The sequence below is a fragment of the Trichogramma pretiosum genome, unplaced genomic scaffold (genome assembly GCF_000599845.2).
Source record: "Trichogramma pretiosum strain Unisexual culture from Peru unplaced genomic scaffold, Tpre_2.0 scaffold12, whole genome shotgun sequence".
NCBI classification, from domain to species: domain Eukaryota; kingdom Metazoa; phylum Arthropoda; class Insecta; order Hymenoptera; family Trichogrammatidae; genus Trichogramma; species Trichogramma pretiosum.
The window spans coordinates 964,084-991,340 of NW_019641690.1; the positions used below are offsets into that span (position 1 = coordinate 964,084).

The 27,257-nt window shown below is 34.9% G+C and overlaps 1 protein-coding gene across 1 annotated transcript; it reads right to left on the reverse strand.

Moving 5' to 3' along the window:
• Nucleotides 1-2,674: 2,674 nt before the first annotated feature.
• Nucleotides 2,675-18,529, reverse strand: LOC106649809 (neuropeptide CCHamide-2 receptor-like). The gene is made up of 7 exons (XM_014367439.2): nt 18,323-18,529; nt 7,585-7,842; nt 6,594-6,742; nt 5,545-5,744; nt 4,582-4,763; nt 4,078-4,292; nt 2,675-3,055 (listed from the first exon to the last, which is right to left on the reverse strand). Exons 2-7 carry the CDS (start codon nt 7,840-7,842, stop codon nt 2,863-2,865), a joined length of 1,197 nt encoding a protein of 398 aa, XP_014222925.1. The 5' UTR covers nt 18,323-18,529; the 3' UTR covers nt 2,675-2,862.
• Nucleotides 18,530-27,257: the final 8,728 nt, after the last annotated feature.

Consider the following 27,257-nt stretch of genomic DNA (forward strand, 5'->3'; position numbering starts at 1 on the left):
AAATTAAACAATTTCTTAGTTTATTAAATATTTTAAATTAAAATGATTCATCATGTAAACTCTTTTGGATATATTGCATTGAATTTATATTACTGTAATCATTATGATCGATGGGTAGAAATTTATATTTTAAATAAATTTGATTGCTTTAAATTACTTATTTTATTAATGGTTTTTATATTATTAATATTCGTATTTGGACTTAAAATATTCAAATAAAATTGAAATAAGTATTCTTTTTAAACAGTTCTAGTACAATTTCATTATTTGAATTTGCAGTACAACGTAAAAACAAAATATCTCTTAAAACATGTGTCTTCGTTTTATAGAAAAATTCATCTTACAAAGGTTCATAATCGTGTTAATGAGATTCTATCGTATTAAATAATAATTATAATTCCTCATTTGATTGACCATAATGTATGATCGATCATTTAATGTCACATGAATAAAATGAAAGTAATTAACATTAAAGTCAATAACTGATTGTTAAATGTATTAAAATTTAATTACTTGAAAATTTTGATCGATATTAAAGAATGCTTTCGATTTTTCAAATATTAGACGACAAAGGCGAATAAGCTCTGAGCTAAGTAAACTTGGAAACTTTCGTCTTCAAGATTAAATTAATTTCATGCGTAAATAAAATTATTCATTTAACACATTACTAAAATCTAATTTTGTTTACCATATCAACAATGACTTTGATTTTTGCATAAATATCGAGATTTTTAAAGAGCCTTTTTCAAAGCCCTTTAAGTAGTTATTTTCCTACATCTGTTTTAAAGTAATTTTTTGTTATTCAACATAAAATCGTCACCATAGTACAGAAAGGTATTGTCTTAAGCTCAGAAGCAAAAACGCCCTTTGATCCTATGTAGTTAACATAAGGCTGAGGTAAACTTTTTCTTTTGAGTTTAAAGTTATGCCTCGCTACGCTGGAGCAGCGTAAACGATAAATTGTTACCCCTGAAAACCTAATATTCAATTTTAACTGTACTTCATCCATTACTTTTTTTATTTTATTTTTTTTTCTTGTCTCCGTCCCAAAGAAATGTTCAAGGAAAACTTGAAAAAATACTTCAGAAGAAATCAGAAGGAAAAATATTCAAATGTTTTAAGTGGGACAAAATGTTTTTCTGCAAATCTTAATTTTAGGTCTCTTAGTATTCAATTGGTAAAATTATTATTTAGAATTGGAGAAAGTTTGCATAAAAATATGTTTTAAAATTATCTTGATAGCAAAAAGTTTAAAATGATGAAAGTAAAATTCAATTTAAATAATTATTTGGGGGCCAACTAAACTACATGAAAAATAGTGATTATTGATGGCAAGAAAGAATGCAATTATTATGATATTTTTCACATTTTCATTTTATTCAAATAATTTGAAATATACTTCGAATGTTACAGAATAAAAATGTATATTTTTACAGGTATTGCATGATGCGTAACATTTAATGATGAAGCTAATGATTGATTCTATTCGAGTTATCTCATACAGAATTTAAAAATTTACATTCTGAATACCCACGTAAAATAATTTACATTCTTCAATGCTCAACATAGTATTCTTGACAAAATTTTTGAGAAATCAGAACACTTATGGATAAATAATAAAATTAGAACAGGCAAAGATAAATATTTATAACAAATACGATATTCATCCATCTGTTTTGTTTTAAACACTATAGAAATATACAAATTTGTTTAAAAAAATTAATGGTAGATTCCAACAATAACAAACGATTTGAAAAAATCTGTAACGTTGAATAATATACTTTTGTTAATTTATTACTGTGCACATTTCACACACTAACATTTTACTATAATATTCTGCTATATCAACTTGTATTTACAATGACGGGGAATAAAACTTAAAATTCTGAAACATAGTTTCCGGGGTATCTAATAAATATTTTTATATAGAGTTACGTGGATACATTTTATGTTGTTATTCTCAAGGCATCCATGAAATTTTGAAAAAACTTTAATAGTAACATCAAAATCTGTAACCAAATAATACTGACAACAATCATTTACTTTATTATAGTTTATTTAGTGTACTAATTGATAATTTAATGTTTTTTATACTATTTCCTATGTATTGTAAAATTATTATTTTTGTACAACATAAAACTCTATTAATCCATAAAATAAAATAATTTATTGAGTCTATAGTACGTAACTAATTTATCACTTTGAATGGATTATTTACAATAAGAAAATGTCGAGGTCACTCGAAATGTATATATTTTTCAAAAATTATTTATAGATTACGCTTGAAATTATTCTCACATATTCTATTAACTTATTGCATCCCATGTTTGGCAGTACAGTAATAGCGCCAAAGATATGATACGTTTTAAAAAAACTTTTTAGAGTGTAATTTGATTGAAATTGAAATAATCGTGTTAAAAAATGTTCACCTTTTCTTTGACTTCGGTAACATCTTTAAATCAGTAACTTTCTGATCCTTGGTCAAAAAATATATATTTCATTTATTTAATCCTTATATTTTTCATATTTATGATATTCTTGAGTAAATTTTTTGATCAATTATAAAAATCATTTTCGTAAATTCATTCATAATATAAAATAAAACTACATCATATATTTAGATATTCTATAAATCGTATGTTGCTTAAAAAATTATGCATTATCATTCGCTGAATTATTTGTTTAAAAATTATTAGAAATATATTCACATGCTGTATTGAGTTGTGAAGAATTTCGAGAATGTGAAAGTAAGTATAGTCCTAGACATTTATACTCTTAAATTATTAGTTTTGAATCTATTTTAAATGTCAAGCCTTAAATGAAATTTATATAATTTTGCACGAACGACTAGAACAGCCTGTCTCACACAATCTTACTTTCAACGGAGAAATTCAGTAGAGTACTAGAATTTAGCTCTTGCGTGTGTCTTCGATATGTCGAATTGAAGCTAGTTTCGTAAAATGTACTTGCCTCTCCTCTGGTTCTTGGAAATCTTCCCTGAGCATTGGCTGTCCTCTTTACACTTGGTAGACAGCAACATAAGTATTGATTAAATCTAGATATAGTAAGGAAAAAATGCATATAGTTAATACAATATTTTTGGAGAATTTTTTTACACATACACGAAGCTATGAGAGATAAATGCTTAGTATAAAAGAATTATTTTAATGGAAATCAAAATATCAATTTTCAAATTTTCTACATTAAATTTCAAGATTCAAGTTACCGAAACACAAGAATAAGAAATTTTAACGAAAATTTTTTTTTTTTATATTCATTTGTATTCATGAGCAATTTATTTTGATATGACTTAATAAATTTGTTTCGAGATGATGCTACCCACATGCTTACATGCACTTACACACATCCCCACCCTAACACAAATATAACTTTTTCATCACTTCAATCGAGTTTAAAAATATGTAAACAATATTATCCTTTGGAAGGAAGAAAAATTTCGTTGAAAGTTGTCAAGAAAATGGGGACGCTCGTTCGTTAATCGGTTAGGGATGCATTTAACAAAAAGTTTTAACTATCATTCATTCGTGGTAAATGAGGAAAAAATGGAAAGAACGATGATCGTTTGTTATTGTAAATAATATCTTATGATCTTATTTAATTTCACAATAATTATCTAGAAATCCTAGTAGATTATTAGATGTTTTCATTAATATTCAAATTTTAATTTTCTTTATAGGAGCAAGCTTTGACCGCTTTAATATAACTTCATTATTTTCTTGTTTGGGAGCCAACGGAACCTCAGATACTATTAAAAATCTATCGTATAAAAGTCTAATTATTTTATAAGGATAAATTAAACAAATTGTTCAGCTCATTTTATTTTTAACATACATCTCATTATCGATGTAAATTTAAAGATAACTTCTAATTGAAGAACCAATACCCTGGATCGATATTTTGTATGTAATTTAGATCAATTTCAATAATATCAGAATTTGTATCGAGTTAAGGTATTAGGGATTCCAATTTTATAACAAGATAAATGACCTTATTAAAAGATTGAATGAGCCTTATTCAATAAAATGATCAAATGCTATCAATGTTCAAAGTACTCGCCTTTTTCTAAATGTTCCACTAACGCAGTATAATGCGATTGGATTGACGCAGCTATTAATGAAACTCAGGCAGAAGCCAATTATACGAAAGGCATGCCAGAATTCGTCGTAAACTTCTCGAGACCATGGATAAAAGTGAAACCACAGCATAAATACATGGTAGGGTAGAAAACAGACGAAGAAGATTATCACAAAAGCTATAACCACTTTTCCGACCTAAAATCAATAACGTTGACATTATTTTTTTCGGTTTTTCGATTGATAGTTTAGATTTATTGAAGGAGATGGTAAAATAAGCATAAAAGTCAAAAATAGCGAAAAAAGTGAAATAAGTTAAGAAGTGTAATACAATAAAAGCTTGTGTAGAGAAGCGCGAGAACTTAAGGAGCTTTGTAGGGTCTTTTAAAAAGCAATTTTATTATGAGCAGTGATAAAATGCGCCTTGATGATAGGGATTGAAGAATACATGTATATGTTTGTAGGAGGTGCTTTGCCTCAACTCGACCTTTTTTCGAGCTCGTATTTGCTCGCACTGATGCGGTACTCCGGGTTGCTCTCCTGGCATGTTTCTTGTGGAGAGTTCCAGGTGACGAGCCATACCACAGTAGAATCCCGATATAATGCAGAGTGGCAAGGCGTAATAAGCCAAAAATTTGAAAAGCACCATTCCTTTTTCATAACTTTCACCTGAAATAAATAAATATGTTTGTCTACTCAAGAGTTAACTTGTTTTAAATAATTATTAATGATTTAAATGAATGGTATGCAATGATTGCTATTACCTTACGGCTAAAGAATGAATAAAACATGAGTACTGGAAAAATTCTTTAAGAACTACTGTATAAAGTAAGACTATAAGCTTGAAAATGAAATAAGAGTTGATTATGATACAAGGAAAGGGAAAAGCTTCTAAAAATGCGCATTTTATTAAATGTCAATGAGTTTTTTCATCGTCATCGGGCGCCGTAGCACGTGCTTGTAAATATTTGTACCTTGCGTAAGTTCTGACGGCACACTCCGAATTTTAAGAATTTTTAATAAAAGTCGTCGTGTTAGAATCCGAGCATCAGTAGTTGCTCACGCGTCGGATTCGAGGGTAACAGAGATGAGCCATTCATTCAGAAAATGTTAGAGAAAAAGAATGAGGCAGAGAGAGAAAGCGGAGGGAAAAAAGTGCTTTTCGACGCACGGAAATGGCTGGTAATCAATGGAATAATGTTTCAAAGCTAGAAAAAAGAAAAAGGGACGAGATCGTGACAGATAGGGGCCGCCGAGCGCGTTTCAGTTATATAGCTCTTATATACATCTTGATAAGCATTCGTAAGATAGCTCGAGGCTTGTTTATATGCATGGTGGCGTCGATATATAGGTCTAGTGTATGTCGAGTGCCGTACGTGTACAATGAGCGAAGAGGGACAAACACTCGTATTATGTATTGGCTGCGGTGCTTTGCTCGTTTAATACTCACCAAACTCATTGGGAAAAGGGCTGCAGATGGAGATGGTTTGGTTACCCTTCAAGATTTCCACTGGCACATGAGAAAAAAGCGCCGCGGGCAGAGCGAGCACCGTGGCCAGCAGCCAGATTAAGGTCACCGTCAGGATCGTCAACGGTTTGGCCGATAAACCTGCCACGTGGCGTCGAATTGGATTCACGATTGCGTGGTATCTGTAAGCTCGTATTAAATCGTTTTTCCTTTTTTCTTTTTGCCGCTTTTCTTTCTCTTTTTTTTTCATTCCTCCGCTGTTGATGTGCATACTTGCTTGTCTGCGTGCGATCGTGAACTGGCGAGGTACGCGCGCATGCATATATGCCACGCGCTGCACTTACCTCCCACAAGCTTATCCCAATGCTTTCATGAAATACATTTTACTGCCTCGGGACTTTTGCGAAAATCTCCGCGCGACGAGCGGGCGAATATTACTTAACAAGAACAGGAATAACTCGCGTACACGCGCGTTTTCGGATTATTTAAATAATGAATAAGTCATAACAATTCTTTGATGAAGTTTTTAAAAGTTCGCAGCAATTTTTCACGGTCTTAAACAATTTACAACTGTACTTACAATATCTCGAAAGTTGAAATCATAAAAACGAGGAAATATTCTAGAGTGCTTGGAGTAAGCGGAGCTCACTTTTACTTTTCGTTCCGTCATTTCCATTTTTTTCGCTAAAATACGCATTTTAAAATATGTATGAATTCCACGACACGCAAAAACTCTGATGCTGCACGAAACTTGAAATATCGTGTCTATATTATTTTACACGACCCACTTTCAAACAACATTACATCTCCACGATCACTATCAGTTATTTTTTCTTTATATTCATGAAAATTTAAGGTTTTATCGATGAAGCGAAATCAAGAAAGCATCCGTAAGGGCTTCCGTATCGGCCGTATATTCGGACGATTTTCACGTGATACAAACAAAGCCATACGCAAAAATCCTCCCAAGGCAATAATCTGTGCACGATTCAGATTGAAAAATAAAACACGATATGTATTTTTAATCTCACCTCTCCGCAGCCAGGGCCGTTAAAGTGAAAACGGAAACGCCGATGGAGATGTCCTTGGCGAATTCGGATAGCTTGCAAACGGCAAGACCCCATGGCCAAGATTCGATAGTGTAAAGCACCGACGTGAACGGGACGCAGGTACAGATCACCTGTTGCCACGGGCAAACAAACAAACAGGCAAAGAGATAATAGATCCGTCGACGAGCGAAAGAGCGTCCAATTATTTGCTTTAATATGAGCGATAAGGCAAGTTTGCTTGCTGTATGCACACCGGCATAGCGAGCACAACAGCAATGTCGCATACCAAAATTACGCGTACACATGCAAAGACATAAACGTTTATGCAAAGCCATACGTAATGCTAAACCCGAGCTCGTACGAGATACATAAAGGCACACACGAGTATTAACTTAAGCTGGACAGAGCACTGCGATCGCGCGCCACTGAACGAATAAAAAGGCGTATAAATGTTTGCACTCTCGGTTAATTTTATGATTTGTTGATCTCTTTCCGCGCGATACATTATGCAAGATGCTTGGAAAGTTCGAGCGATCTCGTATAATGGTCAGTTTTCGGTTCGAGCCATTTAATTTTTAATTGACAAGCGTCCGGGGCTAAGTCGCACTTTAGCCGCGCTTTCATCCGAACGGCGCGGCCGGCAGTTTATACCCTATCCGTGCTCAGCTCGCGAGCTTACGCAATAAAAATTAAACACACGAGAGACAGAATGGTTTCTTTGATTCCGCGAAAATAAAGTTAAATGAAGCGCTTCTGTTTTCTTTGTCCAACTCATCAAAAGCTGCCGTAGTATAGCACTGCTGCAGCTTGCACCGCGGGCTTTCACTCATATACAGAGCTAACTTCGTGGATCTTTACTCTTTTGTTGGCCGCAACTTTGCGGCGTCGATGCTGCTGCAGCAGCATCCGAACTAATTAAACTAATTCACCGAGCTACTGATTACTCAAGGCCGATCTGCCTGAAAATCCTTACCAAAAGATCTCCCAGAGCCAGCGATAGCACATATGTGTTTGGGATGTTTCGCATATTGGGATGGCGCACCAGCGTGAAGACCAGCACGCCATTGCCCACGACGCCGACGATGAGAATCAGCACGAACAGTATGGGCACCACGTAAGTTTCGGGCCGCTCGTTGTACGGCACGTACTGGTCGTCATCTTCCTCTTCGTAGCCGTCAAAGCTTTCCGAGTTTAATAGACTACTGTTGAGAGACCATGATTTATTGTACATCTGAAATAAAATACAAGGAAATTTACATTACCGACATTTTTTCAAACTAATAGTTTTATTGATGAAAGCAATAAACCATGGTTTATATTAATATTTATTTTAATTCTGTAAATATACTAGTTTCACTAATTTTTTATTCGATCTTAACAGTGTAAATGAATGTTTAAACGGTCGATTTTAGGAAAATTTAAAGCCATTTGAAATTACGTTATCTCGTTAAGATATATGAAGTCTGAAAAGATCGTAGAACCGATTTCGGGAAAGAGTAATGTCCGGCGTTATTTAAAAAAAAGGACTCACTCGAAATGCAATCCACCGACCCCAAGAGTAAAAAACAGAGAAAGATAAAACGTATAAATATAAGCTGGAATTCTTCGGAGCTTTTGCCAAGCTCCATTGGATTGTTATGCCGGACAAGCTGCTTACCGAGTAACAATAATATTTCTGGAATGTCCAGTCATAAAATTCCATTAAAATGAAAAGGTGAAACGTGTCGATGTAGCATTAAAAATTGATGCTTTGGCAGTGCATGTAAATGTTGTTAATTAATTTTCCACTCGACGTGTGTGTGACTTGACCACGAGTCCTTCTCTTTCCGTCTCATCGCAGCTGTAATTGAATTGAATCGAGTAATGCAGCAATAACAGCGGCGCCAAGTTCGTCGCGAAAAAAGAAAAAAAGTGACGCGCTACGCGTGCGCTCGTGAGCTTGCACAAACTGTCTCGGTGCAACTTTGATCTTAATAACTCTCTATGACAATGTGTAACAGCCGTCAAGGCATTCAGGGAATTGCATTCGAACTAACTAGCGGGATGATGAAATTTGCACGAAATTAATGTAGATGAGCCGATGAAAGGGAAGGAATAATCCGCTGCATAAATTAATTAAAAGAAGATTTTCGAATACAAGCCGGGCTGGAGCTAAAATTAAATTGTCCTGCAGGCGACGACGATTCCTTTGAACTTTTTGAGCTTTGACTGTAGACGGCCATCACCTCTTCCGTACGTATGCATGCGAGCACAGGCAGCAGTATAGGTATACGCGCGCCGCGGAGCGAGTCACACTCGAGCATATATATGTGCGGAGGCAGGCGCCTGCGAGTGCACATGTATAGTGTATACGTATACAAACTAATAATGTAGTCAGAGCGCGGCTGCATAAATGACGTCTACATAGACTTATATATGTGCGTATGATGTACAAGATAACTTCACGAGTAGTTTATCGAATTTACATGTATAGTCGGTGTGGCGGCGACGCGAGTATTTCACGCTCGCGTCCGTTGACAGGAGCAAAATCGAAAGCTCGCTCGGTCTCTCTCTCTCTCTCTCTCTCTCTGCCTCTCTTTCATGTAAGTTTAGCCCGCGCGCGTCTCGTGCAATAAATATTGCGTGCAAAGCCAAGCCCGTACGTGATGTGGCTCGTGTGTCTGAACTCGAGACTGCAACACTCGCGAAATCCATACAGCAGCCACCGTAAAACAAACAACGGCGCAGCAGCAACAACTTCGCACGCGGCTGATATTTCGTACTGCATCGCAGCAGCAGCAAAGTCAATTTGTCGTCTTTTTCCTTTACCTTCTCAATTAGTATGCATAATTTCTCCTCGCTTTATTCTAGCTCTCACGCCTCTACGCTGCCCACTCTCGTCTCTCCCTCTCACACACCTACACTCGCATTTATATGAAGGCTTCAATGAAAGTGCTCGCTAAAATCAAATGGTCAAGAGGTCAAAATAGCTATAGAAGAATGCATTATCACGCTAAAAAGTCCATTTTAAATCAATGCTCGAGAACTTCGCACGAATTTCAAAACTCGGCTTAATTTACAATTTACATAGCATAAATGGCTTCCCGATTGTTTCTCAGCTTTCCTCAAGAATGGCTTCTCCATTCGAGCAATCTTGCTAAAAACAGAGTTATTGCTTGCAAAGTAAACTAGTTACTTTCCAAAGCTCAACAATTGTCATCTGTATTTATTTTTATTATAAAAAAACTGAGCATTACACAACTTTTTCAGCTGCTCAAGAGTCGTTTGTCCAACGAGTCTTTCATGTTGTATGTTTTTAACAGTTTTAATAGTAAAGAGTCGTAATGAATGTAAAAACTTCGGGCGTTTAAGTGCAACTTTTTTTGTTTCCAGAATCCTCCTGAGGGTTTACTATTGTTCAGCCCTTTGCGACTAGATGTGATTCTAGCAATATTTGCAGCCATTTCACATAACGGTTCTTTGGATTGACATTTACGACCGTAAATACCAGCTGCATCTCAATGCTGGCTAGTTTTCGAGGCATTATTAAGCCTCGAATATACAATTCAGCTCGGCACTTGCTGTCTCTCGGCAAATGGTTCGTCTAATCAAAGGATACGACAGGGTCTATTGAAATATTTCAAATTGAATCCCAAATATCCCTTTCTGTCCTTGCTCGAATTTCGAAAGTCCTTACACTGATGAAAAGACAGCCTTTGAATAAAAGCAGTGGATTTTTAATAAAACTTGCGTGAAAGCGCCTGAGCTTTTTTTTAATAATTGCCACCCCCGCAATAAAGCCAATTAAATGTTTAATATGTAAAAAAGAATGCCAAATAATAAAAACTATACTCCGTAAATATAACAATAAATTCAAAATAATTTAATTTGTGCATAAATTATTCATGTATCAGTTCACGTAACGTAAGAGCGAAATCAATTTATTTAAAAGTTGTCACAAAACGTGTATTAAAATCATTGACCCACATTGAATTGAAAGTTATGTAAAGTTATATATTCTAGTGAAAAACAAAAATAATATTAAATAATATATACTAAATATTTTTAATACTTCTTGAGTAACTTTATCGATTGGCTGTTGCGTATCCACGTTTCACTCTCATGCATTTTGGAAATACAGTGACAAGTATTAGCAGCTGCTGCATCTCGCGGCTTAGTTTTCCATGTTGTGAAACAGCATCAGCAAATACCATGCTGCCAACGAATCACCTAAACTGTCGGCCGCAGCGAGCCTATGAAATTACGGAATCATTATTCAGTACAATCGGTCAAATTCGATTAGCGCATGCCTTTATCGAAAATTCCATCTTTATATTAAAAAAGTTATCGAAAATATTCATTTTAATTTGTAGATTATTTTTCATATCCTCCGACCGTTCATTAAGCAATCTAAAGTGTTTCATAACCTTTTAAATTAATTTATGATTGAAAATCAGTGGCGATTACGCAATGATTGGGTATCTTTGATAAACTGCTTTTAATGCTCGAAAAATATCATTATTTTCAACTCGCAACGACGAAAATAAATCGTGAAAATATTTGGCACGTGAAAAGCTTTTAAAAGAATCAATCAATTTTTTGCGCAAAAATTAAACTAATTTATCTCTGGGAAGATAAACAATGCTAAAATCCATGGTAATATTCCCATAATGCTTTATTAATATTAAGAGAGATATGATAGGAAAGCTCAAAATGAGGAATTTAAAATGACATTGCGAAAGTGAATAAAATGAATCAAGATGGTAATTCAACACTTGTCGCTCAAATGCGAAATCCTAAAGACTTTATTCTTAAATTTGCTGACGGAAAAAATCCAAGATACTCGTGAGCTTGCTGTCCTTCCCAGAATACTTACTTTATTTCTCTGGAGCTACCTTCTTTTCACAAGATAATGAAAAAAAAAAAGTAAAAAAATCAAAAAAGAGAAAAAAATTGTTCAAATTGGATTCAATTTTTTTTAGAAATTGAAAAGGTGCAGGAGATGCAGATTGAACGGGAAACATAAAACCTCGCGCGTGAAAAATATTTTCAGTTCAGAGATTTTTCCGCGCGATTCCAAATCATCCGAGCTTGATGAGGTCAATGAACTTTATGTAATAATGCATAAAGAAAATAATAACATAGTGCAGCGTAAATTTTATTTTTTTTTCTTGAGATGCCGAGATATTTTTTACAACTACGATAAGATACATAGAGCCGAGCGCATAGTTTATTATAGCGCTCAATTGTATGCTGAATCAGGTGTAATTTTAGTGCGATCAAAAAATCTATTGTCCGATCTTCTTTGCCGCCGTAATGCTGAGATAGGTATCATCGTGTCTCGTGAGTTTTTACGCGAGCCGTAAAAAGCAGTTGGTCGCAGTACAGGTAAGTTTGATCATTGTCGTTGGGAAAAGGTAGAAAGTTATTTCTGCTGGTTACATGGCCCACTCGGGCAGGCGATCCATTATCTGCCGAGTTGCCGAGCGCGCAAGTCTCGGGATAGAAGAAGCAAAAGTAAAGCAATAGCTATATAAGATAAGAAATAAGTGCGCACAATAACACAAGCTCACCGCACCGCACACACGCAGGGGCGGCTGCAGCCGTAGGTATAAGAGAGCGAGGAGTACGAGCTGGAAAATAACAGCGAGTGCTCGCGTGAATAAGCTCACTTTTTGCCCCCGAGTCCGCCGCACTTGTCCAGCGCGCGCGCGAACCAGAAGAGCTCCGAGTGGCCGAGTGCATCTTTCCTCGTCGCAATGAAAATCCTCTTTGAAGGCTACACACGCAAGAACCCGAGCAATTTCCCTAGTGAGTATGAAGAGCAGCAGCAGCAGCGGCAGCGCCAAAGAACAGAAACGCGTCGATCGATCACTTGTTAGTTTTCGATCAGCGAGCGCGCGGGCAGAACTATCTGTGTCAGCTGTGCGTTATTCGGTCGACTCGCTGTTTACAGAGGCGCGCACTTACTTCTGGCCGTCGTTTATACCCTTCGCTCTCGGCTCCCGCGCACCTACAGAGCTATTTCATTTGTAAGAGATTGGCGAGTGCATCGAGCGAGCGACTTGTCCCGCGCGCCGCGTCGCAGGTGCACACGTACACACACACACACACACACACGAGTCCTAATACGACAACTCGATAAACTGATTGGCAGCCAACAACAGCTGCATGTCAAATGCTCCTTCTTCCTTCTTCTTCTTCTTCTTCTTCTTCTTCCTTTGCCCCGGCTCTCTTTGGTCTCCGCCTATCTTTGTCCAAACAAGCCGCTTATCGCTCCCGCGCCAGCTCTAAAAGTTTAGAAGCTTTTCCTTCCTCTCTTCCAATACGTTATATTACAATTTCATCTACATGAAGGCGGATGTACTTATAAGCTTGCTGTGCTGTTGGTTCCGGTGAGCAACTTTCAGCTGCACGTACAACGGGCGAAGTATAAAATGTCTTCAGCTCACCTTATAAATTATATCTAAGCCCGGATTTCATGCTCCTTATACCTTTTTCCGATTTAACGTACTTTTTTTTTGCTCGCGACGCCACCCCCTCTAACCCAAGTGTAAATGCAATTGCATCGCTTGGCGCGTGAGAAAAGCTATATATACTTGGCGCTTGAAGCAAAACCCATTTTCCTTCAGAGCCACCCATTCGCTTCATTAAACACCTCTATTACTGCGAATTTTCGATAAAGCAGCTGCCATCTAGCCTTATTCAGTATAAGTTTAATAAGTAAATAGTTCATCGCAAGATTTTCCGAGCTGCTGCGACGCTTTACATTTTTATAAAAAACATTATCCATTCCTTGCACAATGCAAGTTATTTTGACAACATTTTTTTTGTTGCAGTAACGCTAACCATTTATAAATTTCCCCGCCATTCAAATCGTAGCGCAAAATACATTGGCTTCTCTGGGTGAAGACTTTTTTTGAGCTTTCGATTCTGTCAAGAAATGCGTAAGCTCTTTAAACCAAGCGACGGAATTAAATCTTAAACTCAAGCAAACTTCCTTCTCATCAGCTCTATTTATTCCCAATACTGATTGCAATCGTCTTATTAGTTTCTCAATTGCGCAACAGATTATAGCTGTAGAAAATGTATTCCAAGAAAGCCCAATTTTAAACAAGTAATGTCATCCATTTTCAATAGTTTTTATTGCGCAATACCAGTTACATAAAATCATAATTGTAGCATCTTCATACATTTGATAAAGGATTTGATAAAAGTCTGAATCGAAAGTCGATTGTTATTTATATTTTTATTATTTCAAAAGCAATTACCGATGGTTTTCAAATTGGTTCAAATCTGATCAGTAACATAGGAATTCGTTTTTATAATTGAACAAACAAAATGAAAGTCGTTACATTTATATTACTACCTCCTTTATAGGCTTCATTATGTAAATTTAAAAATTATGTGATTTATGAAAGCTTTTACTGTTTTCTCCAGATTATACTGCATTTATAAACTGATTGAAATGTTGAAGCTGCGAACCAATCAAGGCAGTCTTCGATCGCAAACAAACCCTCGCTTGAAATTTACTAAATACTTTTGCACTCAAACTCATGATCTTAAAAAATCTGTACATCTAACTGTCAGAGACAACGATTTGATTAGTAAACGTTATAGCTCCTAGAATTTTATACATTTTTCAGTAACCTAGACCAAACGGAATATTTTAAATGCATTAACCACAGGTTGCTAATCTTATTGATTTTAATTCGCAGTTTATTATCATATATAGTAAGTATTTGATGTTTAATTAAACTTATTAATGAGACAATATCTATACATAAAAATATCGCATCTCTTCAAAAATTAGAATTAAAATGATAAACTTTCCTTAGCGTAAAAATCGTTTTTTTTACTTTGCTAAATTTTTAATATGTTGAAAAATTTCATGTAATCCAGTGAGAAAAAGTGTATCCATTTCAAGTTGGACTAAAAAATGATTTTATTCAATCTACTAGGTATTAATCAATAAGTGATCTATAGGTGATAGAAGCAGTAGAAAATTGCACAATGAAGATTTTTTATCATAAAATTGTAAAATAGTTTACTCGTAGCCAGTAGCTTTGTTTATATATTTATCTTCAATCTATCCTTGATGAACTTCGGGTGTTAACCGAAGCATACAAAGGACGCCGTTCATAAGCTTGTACTTTAGCTGGTTTCATTAACATTTTATCTCTGGAGTATTCAACATTAATTTTCTTCTGCTTAATTAAATTTTTCTAGGGATTCACGAATGCATCTGCATAACTTTTAGCGGTAAGCTTAATGCAATGATCTAAATAATTTTTCACTTTTTACGTAGAGTGATGTGTTGAGATGTACACGCTAATGACAGCGAAATGATAAAAAAAAATATGCTTATTAATCAAGCTCGTTGCATTATAATACTCATAAAATAAGAGAAGGATAATTTTTTACGTCAAAGGAAACGTGGACATGAATATTTCTTTGTTTAATATGGTTTACAAAGACGCTAAAATTCAACGTAATTGGTGCATAGACTCGTGAAAGCAAAGATATCGAGTATTCCTGTGAAATCGACCTTTGACATTCATAAAAAAAAAACGTAGTGCTTAGAGGGAAAATATTTTAGCGTTTTATGATGACATTTATTTTACAATTGGATGACAGACATTTTTTAATATCTTTTTTTTACGACAAGCAGAACGATAAAATACTGCGATTCGAAAGTCACGATTCCGAGACTTATTGACAAGGACTATATTGAAATCGTGGGCAATAAATAGCGAGGCACAAAACATGTACGGGGTGACACTTTGAATATCAACAGTAGGAATGATAATCGAAGTGCGCGCAGATCTACCTAGAGAAGCCAGCGAACATAAATCAAGGGGTCTTGCTATCTGATACCCTATTTTCTCAACGCGTTAAACCACCCGAGCGCTGTTTGTGGGCGGCGTAGAGGTCTCGACTGCGGCTGTTTACAGCTCTTATATATGCTTCACACCAGCCCTAACATTTGACGTCATCCAATTTTCTTACGCGTGGCCTCTGCAATTAAGAATCTTAACTCTCATATACAAAAGCTCTTTCTGTCTTGCGCGCGCGCCAACATTCTCCGGCCGAACATTTGATCCGCGCAAATTTGAAGGTAACTGATGCTCCGAGTTAACAACTCCTTGTATGTGCTTTGCAAGCCCGAGTCTCGCTTTTCCTTTTATTCTTACATAGTCAATTGCTTTCATTGTTATCCTCTGATTATTCAAACAGCTGTGCTTCAACTACCTTTTTACAACGTATGCGATGAATCTCAAATAAATATTTCCTTGGCTATAAAAGGTCTTTCCTAATTCTTTTTTGAAATTTAAAATTCCACATTCCTAAGAAATTCATTTTGTACTTATATTCTTTTTTAAAAATGCATGATGTAATAAAATTATACGGCTCTTTTTTTAAGGTAGCATTTAATTAATATTTCATGCTCATAACTACGATGCTGAAAAAGACAAATAACGGGTCCGGATTAATATCAAAAATACCTCGACACATACAACAATGTAAAGGGTAAAACGGGAAGTAAAATGAAAATGAAAATAAAGCACTAAAAGTGCAGCTGAATGGTAAAAGTCATTCATACAATACACTCTTCGTATAAACGCGCGGCCAAAAGTTTTAGATTATGGAGATTCGAGCAAATTCGTACGAATAGCTCAAGTGAAATCGAGCATAAACAGCTCCACGCAAAAGCTCGCAGGGAATTTATGGAGGGAGTCGGGTCGATTTTTTTCTTCTATCTATTTAGTCGCGCTCGCGCCGCCGGAAATGGAGCCGCGAGTTATAAAACTCAAAGTGCGAGATCTGGCATTTACACGCGGCGTAGAAGAAAGAAAATCTTCTGGCAGTGTAGCGAGATCGCGATCGACGATGGACGCGCGCCCAGTCAACGATATAGCGTTCGAGTATATGTTTATACATCAGTGTGCTGTAGCAGTAGACGTACGGCGCGTCGCACACTCGAACGCATCGCTTCGGTCCATTGCTTACCTTTACTCCCCCGGATGTTCTTCGCGCATGTATTTGCGTATTGTGTATGCCGCACGTAAAGCATCCATGTTAACGTAAAATATCTTCGCGCGATGATTTATGGCCATCGTGCTCGGCGCGATACACCAAAAATTTGCATATCACGGCGTAATTATTCTATTTTATAATCTTTCCATCTCTCGATTTCCAGACTGCAATTTAATTATTTTCCAGTAACTCGCGAAAATAGCTCGTACGCTGTTAAAATTTCAAATGATACCATCAGATTCTAGACAACGGCGTTCTGAATAATGATCTCGACATTTCAGAAGATATAGAATAGTAGATACAAACGTTGTTTGTGCATGAGATCGACGAAAATAGAGAAACTATACAAACAACATAAGTTGAATAAATCTGGTGATAACTTGACTTTTCGAGTAATGAGTATCTCATCAATGCGCCATCAGTGCGACTCAATATCCCTATTAATTGGATACCATGTGTATATATTGTTGAAGCTAACTGTTGAACATCTTTTGTTTGAAATGTCAACTCAGATGATGATTACTAAGTAAACTTAATTGAATAACGTTGAGGCAAACAAACAGGATAATTTCCGTCTATACTATTACATCTTGAAACAAAAAATGCAACAAAAACAAAGATTTGCTAATGATTCCTCAATTTTCGTAAGCATACCACCCTCCGTTATGAGCATTTATTAAGTTTATCGAATATACATTGGTAGGTCTTGAAAAATTTTCATTAAAAATCATTTGCATATTGTTCGCAAAGTTTAATATCTTGAAAAATTTTCATTTAATCGAGGAACTCTAATTTTAATGAAAAAATATTTTTTTGTTCGTTACCAGAAAATTCGATGCTTGAAAGCGCAATGATACACTCAAGTAGGTTAATTTAATTTAATTCGTTGTTACAAATGCAATTAATGTATCGGAATAACAGATTGTAGTATTTAAGTCCACTCTTTACAAACGAGAAACAATTAATGACTCGTAATTCAAACTATACGTAAAACATACCTTAATCTTACCTATTTCAAGTAACAATCACGCTCTTTGCAGAGTGATCAAGCTTTAAAAATCTCAGAGATTTTTCTTTTTTATCGACGTCAATATTCGTACCTCAGAACTTTCTGAGATTTATTTATTATGATACATTTTAAATGTGCGAAACGTTGTTCAAAATAAATTAATTCTTGTTATACAAACATAAAATATTAAACATCGTCAGAAATGTTCAATGCTCAATATATTTAATTACCTAATAACGAAAATGCAAATTAAAAAAAAAATAAAATAAAATCATTTTAAAAAAGTTTGCTGCTAATAGAGTGTTATTTTTTATAATACTTTTGGTTGAAATATATTTATTTTTCATACCAATTTTCAGCACGCAATATTCATATGTTAAAATAAATAAAAACAAAGAAATTCATTCCTGTCCAAAATATTATTACATTTTAGTACCTACAATATGTATTCTATAATTACCAACCCTAATACAATTTTCAGTTTTTACGGTACATATTTTATGCCATAAAAAGAATACATATGAATCGTGAATTGTTTTTTAATGAAAAACTACTTTTCGCCATGTGATTTAAAGTGAGATGCAACGTGTATCTTTAAAAAAATGTTCGAGTTTACGTTGTGAGTTTACGATAATAGGAGCGCGGTGAAAAATTAAAAAAATATATTCAATCAAGTCTTTCGTACCTTTAAGTTGAACCGATACAGCTGTATGAAGTTTTGTTCTCCTACGGTGTCTTGAAACTCGTTAGTCTTTCATCAATTAAGTCGATAGTATCAAATTTGCAACAAGTTCAGGAACAAAACTCAATTAAATTGTCGACGTATATCTAATTTCTTTTATCTATCGATGGAAAAAGATAAAAAAAGTATGACTAATTGCTCCTCAGTGGAATCGGGAGGAGCAAATTTCGCACGTGGAGCAATGAGAATTGAGTAGCGTCGTCACTCCGGATGACCGATAGCTCTTGGTACTCGGGGAGAAAAGAGTTGTAACGAAATTATCACTCATTTCCGACATTTTCTCCTTTTCCTCGCAGCTATTTCACAAGGTCTTTCACGATTTTAATGGCCTTTGTCAAAAAGTATCGGCTCATATCGAGTCTTGGTCGCCGCCGCCGCCGCCACCGACGCTCGTAACGCACACACGCGTACTCACTTTAGCACTATCCCATGCAGTCGCGAGCGATCGTTCGGCATGTGCATCAGCAGCAGCAACAGCTCGTACATATAATCAGACGAACGCGCACAAGCCTGTAACTAAAATAATAGGCGACCGTTGTTGCTGCTCGGCGAACGTCGACGAATCTGCCGCTCGGTTCGCAGGGCCGTGTCGAATAGATGCTTTCTGGCGCGAGCTTCTCTGGCCGACGCAGTCGCATAGCTAGCAGCGGCGCCGAACGCGCGCGATATACTCTTTGCCTTGTGCGAGGCATTGCGCGCGCGAGAGAGCCACAGGCAGCGGCAGCAGCAGCCACCCCTTCGCGGAGTTATCGCCTTTGGCGCAAGCAAATGACGTGTGTATAACAGGAAAAGGAAAACAGGTGGCTCAGGAAAGCTCCGAGGAAAGTCGATTTTCCCTATTATGCTTATGGGGATTACCCGAGGGGAGGGCTAAAATTAAGCTTACATCTCGTGCGATGTTAACGTAACACTCGTCGACTCTTGAACGTCTTATTAGCCCGAGCCTTTATCCGAGCTTCTAAGCTTATTATATAAGAATTCGTATCGCATAACTTTGGACAAATTACCTTGCACTTGTACATCCCAAGTATTATTCCCATGAATGTAATTCTTTTCAACAAAGTGTAAACCTTTCCTAAACAAGTATCTATACTATTGAGTATTAATAGAACCTCTCCGGATTATTTTTATACCGGTACGATATGTTTCGATTACATTTAATTAATAATCGAATCAGCGTACATTTTATTTATCTCAAATCATGGCCTTTGAGCATTTTTTATTTATTTCATCAGTTATTAAAACTCGATGCCACTTAAGGTAAATATGTAATATATTATTGAGGTAAATATATTTCATATACTTTACAGACCGTTATTACTTTTCCAATCATATTGAAAAATTGCTCCTTTTTTAATATACTTTGCAAGAATAAATAATGGCTATTCATATTTTACGTTCTCGATGTTACTACAAAATTTTGAATGCTTTTAGATTTTCATGTTCGTTATTTTAATATGAAGCACGTGTACTTAGCCTAGCGAGCTTGCAAGCTTTAACATGTAATTTAATTACTTGCACATTACGTGTAGTATATAGTACGTAATAGAGACAGCTAATTGTTTCCACGTCACATTGTCCATTGTTATACGATTTTTTTCCTGATCAACTAGAACGATCTACTGTCTTATAATTCGTTAAAGCTTCGACAACTATTTTTATGATTTAAAAGGAAATTCCAGACTTTTTCAGGTTCATTAAATATTTCCAATATATTTGATATTTTATTACTTTGACGAGGTAAAGAGTTTAAAAAAAAACGTCTGGTCAAAATTAGCTGCAATGGAAAATTGCCAAAAAATATGTATGTGTTGAATTGGAAAAAGCTCAAAATTGATGAATTATTGGAGGAAGAAGTAACGAAAAGCCTTTTTTCCCGAAAATTCTCTCTAGATGTATCGTTTTAATTTGTTAAAAATATCAAGTTTGACACACAGCAATATCTCCGTAGTCGAAGTAAAGAAATCCAGTTAGAGATTGCCGAGTCGAACAAAACGTTGGAAGCTAAACGAGGTCGAGGGATCAGTATCAGTTAAACACGCACGTGCGTACGCGAGAGTCCGAAGCTGCACACATAATGCATCGTACACTGATCAGTATTAGTTAATAAGGTGGGAATCGCAGTTCCCCGTGGCAAGTGACGCTCGCGCGCGGGCAAATCTCGTCGAGAGCTCGAAGCGCGGATCATGCGGCACGTCGTCGCTGCAGCAAGCGATCATGCGTTGACGGTGCGTCGACAAACACTACCGGCAATAATAATGATAATAATGCGTGGATCTCGCATATACGTCCTATATACAGTGCGCCGAGTGCACATGCAAAAAGAGAGCGAATATTACACTTGGTGAGCTCAAGTTGAAAGAACCGTTCGCGCGCAGCAGCGATAAACAAACACGCGCGCGGAGCGGTGGACGCGCTCCGAGCAAGAGTGTCAAGAGAACTCGATATAAAGGGCAAATCTGCCGATACGTGCGCGCGGATACTTTTTGAATTTCTATTTTTTCGTATAGTTTCGTTGCGTGCGCGTGTATAGAGCTACTTTCGTTATTGCTGAATCCGTGCACGAAGCCGTATTTTTTATCTCTTACGATTGTAATGCGCAGCATTTCAGGATCAACGCGGGACGCGTTTTTCCTCGGGCAACTGTTGCAGCTATTGCAAGTAGAATTTGTGAAGGAAAATTCAATGGAAATTTGGGCTGAATGAACGCGTTTATTGATTACCTACGCCCCCGCGCGCGGGCAACTATATAATGAACAAGCTTTTATCGAGACTTGATCCGGCCTTTTTGCAATAAAATGATTTAGCCTTTGAGGTATTAAAAAGCACAGGCTTATAAGACTTTTCTAGGCCTTGTTTACCACGAGACTTACATTTTCAAAGAGCACAATTGCAAAGTCAAGATTTTTAGCAGCTTATCCGGACACAGTATTGGATTTTTGCGAATATAATGCCGAGCACTCGGCATTAGCAACAGTATCGATAAAAAGACTTTAACTGAATTATTACCACGGAAAATATGTACAAGCTCAGTTTATTGTATACATTCAGCCCGTATTGTACGCAGCATCAATTGTATGGCAACAATAAATCAAGCTCCAGTGGATCTTCATTCTAGAGCTATTATAGTTATCAATGTGAAACGGTCGATTGTGTTGATTATTTTTCAAAACAAAGCAAGTTGTGTCCATCCAAATAGTTTGATTTGCACTTCATGATAACATCTTCATTGAAAATTTATCGATATATCTTCTAATAAAAAGTATAAATAAAAATAAAAACTTTCATTTCACACATACTAAACTACACATAAAATACTCCAATCAAAATTGGAGAGTCATAACTCGTTTTCCTATTGCATAGTTTTACTAGATTAATTGTTTATCGTCTATAGAAAAGAATTTAAAGGGGTAACTCAACTCTTTAAAGCTCAAAAAATCCACTAAATTTGGAAAAATTTTTGTGTGAAAATGGATAAAACAACTATCGAAAACTTTTTATGCACTTATAATATCAGTTTTGAAGCTAAAATAAAAATACTTGAAATTAGTAATCAAATTTCAAATGGTCTGGTTACATAGTTTTTGAGATACGAACTCACACGATGGAAAAAAATTTGTTTTGATTTGTTATATTGATTATTTAATCTATCGTTCCCGGAAAAATCTCCAAATTTAATTGCTTTATATTTATTATAAGTAACTAATCTAAAACTAAGGTAATGTTAAATCCTAAATACATTTTCAATTCATACATAACACTATTTAATTCGTTTTGATACTTTCATTCATCCTAGTTAAAGTAATTTTTTACCTTTTCATAATTAAAAACTCATTAGTAGACTTGGACCTGATAAAAGATAACTTTCTACCGATTAAGTAGTAATAGACTTATTTTTTTATTAACTTCAGTATAATGAAAATGAATTTTTCGAGTAAGTAGATTAACAGATAATATAGAGAAACGTTAGCTTTCTTGAATTTAGCTGAAATATTTTCTCAATTAAAAAGATCAATCGAAATTTTTATCGTTATTAAAAATAATTCGGCTTGCAGCTGAAATATCAATGAGTTTGGCATTTAAAAAATGCTACGCAAATAAATACAGAGCATACAATATTGCTTAAAGCTTTTCCGTTCAATCAAATGTAGTCCTGAAACCGGTTAAAAAGCCCACTTGAATACGTAGCAATTATAATGCGAGATTATCCGATGAAGTCGCATCTTTGCATTGGCAATCAAAATAAAACTTTACGATGATTCTATTACTTTTACCACGTGCAAGAGCTCACAAACTCTTAATAAGTCGATTTTCACCTGCTTCAATTCAACCAAGCGTAAATACGATCAGCATAGCTCGAAATTAAACTTTAATAAGCTTCTTTCAAACCAAGAAGTATTAATATTGCCAAAAGGAATTATCCTCATTTTGTAAGCCCTTAGAGATTATATCCATTACAAAATATTTCAATAATAATTTAATCGAAAATGAAATTTTGCCCTTCATTACTATGTGTTGTCTCAGCTGAATTAAGTCCCAATGAAAAGATCTATGTTCACATTCCGGAATGATAAATATTAAGAATTATGAATATTCGGAATGTGTAAAATTCGGAATGTTTGAAAATCCGATTATTGAAAACGGAACATGAAAAATTCGGAAAAACAAAATTTCGGAATGAAAAAAATTTCGGAAAAATTAAAATTCGGAATCCACAAAATTTTTAGGGGAAAATGTAGACTATAAAATTTTGTGAATTTCGAATTTTAATTTTTCCGAAATTTTGTTTTTCCGAAATTTTCATGTTCCGTTTTCAATATTCGGATTTTCAAACATTCCGAATAATTATAATTCCCCATATTTATCATTCCGAAATGTGAACCTGGCTCAATGAAAAGACCTATCTGTTACTCAACTACATTCCAAATCTTAAATGCAACATACAGTTTAAAAGCAAAATAATATAACTCATAAAAAAACAAGGTACCTATGCACTTTGTCCATTAACAGATGTATAAAGTGCAGAAAAACGAAAAGAGGTGTCGATGTGAACTTTTTAGAGCGATGCACAGTGTATTTGCGCGTTCGCGTATGTTTGTCAGCGAATGCCCGAAGCAACGAGACAATTAGTACAGAGCTCTTAATGGGCAAGCAGCGTGTATCGGTATGACCAGTACACGTGTAATTTTCTGAGAAAAATTTTCGTTGCTTGTCGCAGTCAGTTAATCCGCGGATTCCCTCCATCTAACTGTCAACCAAACGCAGAGAGAAGTCGTACCTCGTGCTCTCTTTGTAATTCTTTCCCCAGTGCTCTTGCGTCTTTGAATCGACGTATTTCCGAGTGGGCCAAAGAAGTTGCCCTTTGGTGATAATAATTTTGAGTGATGTTAAGTCATTGACAAGTCCATCTAATGTTCAGAGTCATTGTGCGTCGAAATCTAAGCAACGTCACCTTACTGCCGATCAATTCGATAACGACTAACGTTGACTTCCAGGTACTTTTCTCCACTACCTTCGTGAATTGAGCTTTTTTCTCTTTTTTTCTCTCACATGCTTGCTTTTTCCATCTTTTAATATTCTCAACAGCCCCAGCTACTTTGCACCAATTGGTCTTACATCCATGATAATGTTATTTTTTGTTAGAAAAAAATCGTTTGAGTAAGATGTTCATTGAGATATGTATTATTATTTTATAAATGGATGCATTCAAAATATAACGGCAGCCGATGCTCAAATATTGATTTTTTGAATAGATGTGAAAATAAGTTACAGAATCAGTTGTCTTGAAATCAAAAACGTTTAATTTTTAATTCAAAAGTAATATCAATAGAATTGATTAAAAATTGTAAAAGAAAAAAAGGGACATATGACTTACGTAATAGATTTAGGGAGTATAACATTGATACGAATTTCTAAGCTTTTCACTCCTAAATGTGTGAAGCTTAAGAATGAACTATTCAATGAAATAATTATGCAATTAGACATGTTTACGCAAATATAATTACATTAAATAAAAAAATTCTTTAATCAAAATCCCTTTCAGGATAAATTTATATTCACGATCAATAAATCTACTGTACCGACCTTACTATAAAAGCAGATCCCTCACTTCGTGGTTTTGGATAAGTTTTCGATACATGGTTCACAGAATTAGATTGATACCTAAAAATAGTGAACTTACCTAGCGAGTTTTCAGATTTACAATATTTTTAATCGGTTGCTGCTAAATGCGTTCTTCAGCCCTTAAGAAAAGTGTGCTTTTGCATTGTTTGATCATTTTCAAAATTACATTACTATATCGAATACAGTATTTCAAGTTCTCACGGTTTGTTATTTTCTAAATGTAGAACATTCAAAATTGCAATTGATACTAACACGAAAAAAAGAAAAATAAGTTTAAATTTTTCATCACAATCAATAATCGTTATTTGATGCTCGTTGAAGTATTTTAATCAAAAAATTTGATAGTTTTTCAAATCATTCAACTCGTAAGAGATATTCCCTGCATCATAAGTTGTTTCTTGAAATAAAAAAAACTTAAGACGGTTGTTTATGTAAATGTATCAAATAAAAAATTTTCTGTACGTTCGAGGAATACAATACGTCGTCGGTCGCGTGGTTTTGGGCAGCGGGTCGCGTCATACACAACCGCTTGACAATGTAAAACTAGAAGTTGGGAGAACTGCAAGGTAAAGTGAGCACGTAACTAACATTAATGTTCGTTACTCGGTTTTCCCTCGCCAACGCTTACGCCTAGCAGAAGAAGAATACAGCAGAAAAGCACGTGCTCAGCTAGTTTGCGTATACTTTATATCTCGACTATTATAATCGACTTATTGCTTTTCTATAGCTTTAGCCTACCCGATCGCATAACCATAAGCTACAACACGGCTATGGGATACTCTGACGATTTATTGCCGCTCGAAATACGAAACGGGTATAAAACTTTGCTTCGGTATTATTTGAATAATAATAATTCTGATGATACGAATTAACTCAAACTATTTAGTTTTAATGTTTAATTCCACTATGAATTATGTGAAACTTTATTTATGCATTGATATATTTGAAAATTTATTAAATTTGCTCAATTCTGTTAATGTTATAATAAATATCTCAAATAATTTTACTTAACCCTTTTTATTGTATTTATTTATGATTGCTCTGTAACTACTGTTGGTTCAATGAGTCTAATAATGATACATTATCATATGCGTAAATGAGTAATTGAAAATAGTGCTTTATTCATAATTAAAGTATACAATAAGGCTGACCGTAGATAATTTTCACTACTTAACAATCTCTAACAATTTGTTCATGTGAATAAATTATCAATGATCATTAAAGTTTGATTATGAAGCAACTAAACAATTGAAAAAAACTCACAAACTGGACACTTGTATTGGTTCATCAACACTTATTAGAAATGAAAATAACTTTTTATTTTTTGTCAATATTCGATTAAAATAAACAACTTTTCTCTTGTATGAAAGTTGTGCGTTTAAAAATAACGTTTAACAAAACTCGAATGACGAGCATGATTTTTTCCCCATAAAAATTGTTATATTCAAGCGTAACTGAATGTTATAAGATGAAATCAGAATTTATATGTATTTTCTCGGGTTTATCCTTAAACCTCGAGGGTATGTCACATTTGAATCCTATCAAACATGAACTTATTCATAAGCAGACGTTACTTTTACAAAAAATAAAAGATGTATAAGAACAAACTAAAGTTTAACATTATTTGACTCACATATATTGTCAAAATAATTTTCACGAGTAATAAAAATTATAATTGTCGGCCTATAAAAATATTCTAAACAGATTTATTCAAGTGATTCAATGAAGACACATTAAGAATGAAGCTTTCAAATCGTTTTTTCATCTTTAAAATAACCTTTTTGTGATGATTATTATTATTCAAACTCGATTACAAAATTGATTCCAAAATATCTTCTTATGAATAGTTTATTGTTCAAAGGTTTGGCAGTACAATAATTTAATTTTTTACCTCCAATCGATACCTCGTACCTGTAAACATATCCATTTTATGAAATTATTTATACTTATTGGATTGTACAAGATACGAGTATTATTTTAGAAACCCTCTTAAAATTTTAATGTAAAATCATTTTTGAATAGTTTAAATATAAAAAATAAGTTTCCGAGGTATAAAAGAAAATTATTAAAAAATAAACAAAAGGTGCGTATCTTAACTTAATGTTGAATTCTCTCAATTTTTATTAGTTTCCACAAATACATTTTAAGATTACATAAATCCATAAAGAATACAAGAAATTTTTTGCATTTGTTTTATATAGCTATTAACAGTAACAATAATTATCGTTAGACGTTGAAACAAAAAATAATTAGAAAAATAATAAATTCAGCAATATTTTTTGCACTGTCGCAACGTACGTCAAGAAAAGTTAGTAGCTGGCAGGTAGTAAAATTTGCCACACGTTCCCTTTCTTGCGCTGCAGCGAGCAACATATATCGCACATATTTTCAAACTTTCGTAAAAAAAACCTGTAGCATAAAGTATCTTATGAAGATATTTATATAGATGGATAACCCTTGTTTGTTGTAAAAAGAAGTAAAATATGATCCATTTATTCATCACGAATGTATGAAATAAAATAATGAGAAAACGGAAGGAAAAAAGAGAGGAAAGAAGGCAGAGGGTAGGGAGGATAAGCGCGTACCAAACATTGAACCGGGAGCGAGGAGTGAAAAGGTTTCAGGGGCGGGGGCGCACTTGCAGATTGGTCTCTTGCGTGCGGAACGTCAGTAGCGTCGCGGCGCTTCAGCTACATGGTCGGGCTTGTAAAACTGAGGCCGTCAAATTAGCTTATCGAGATACCGATCACAATTA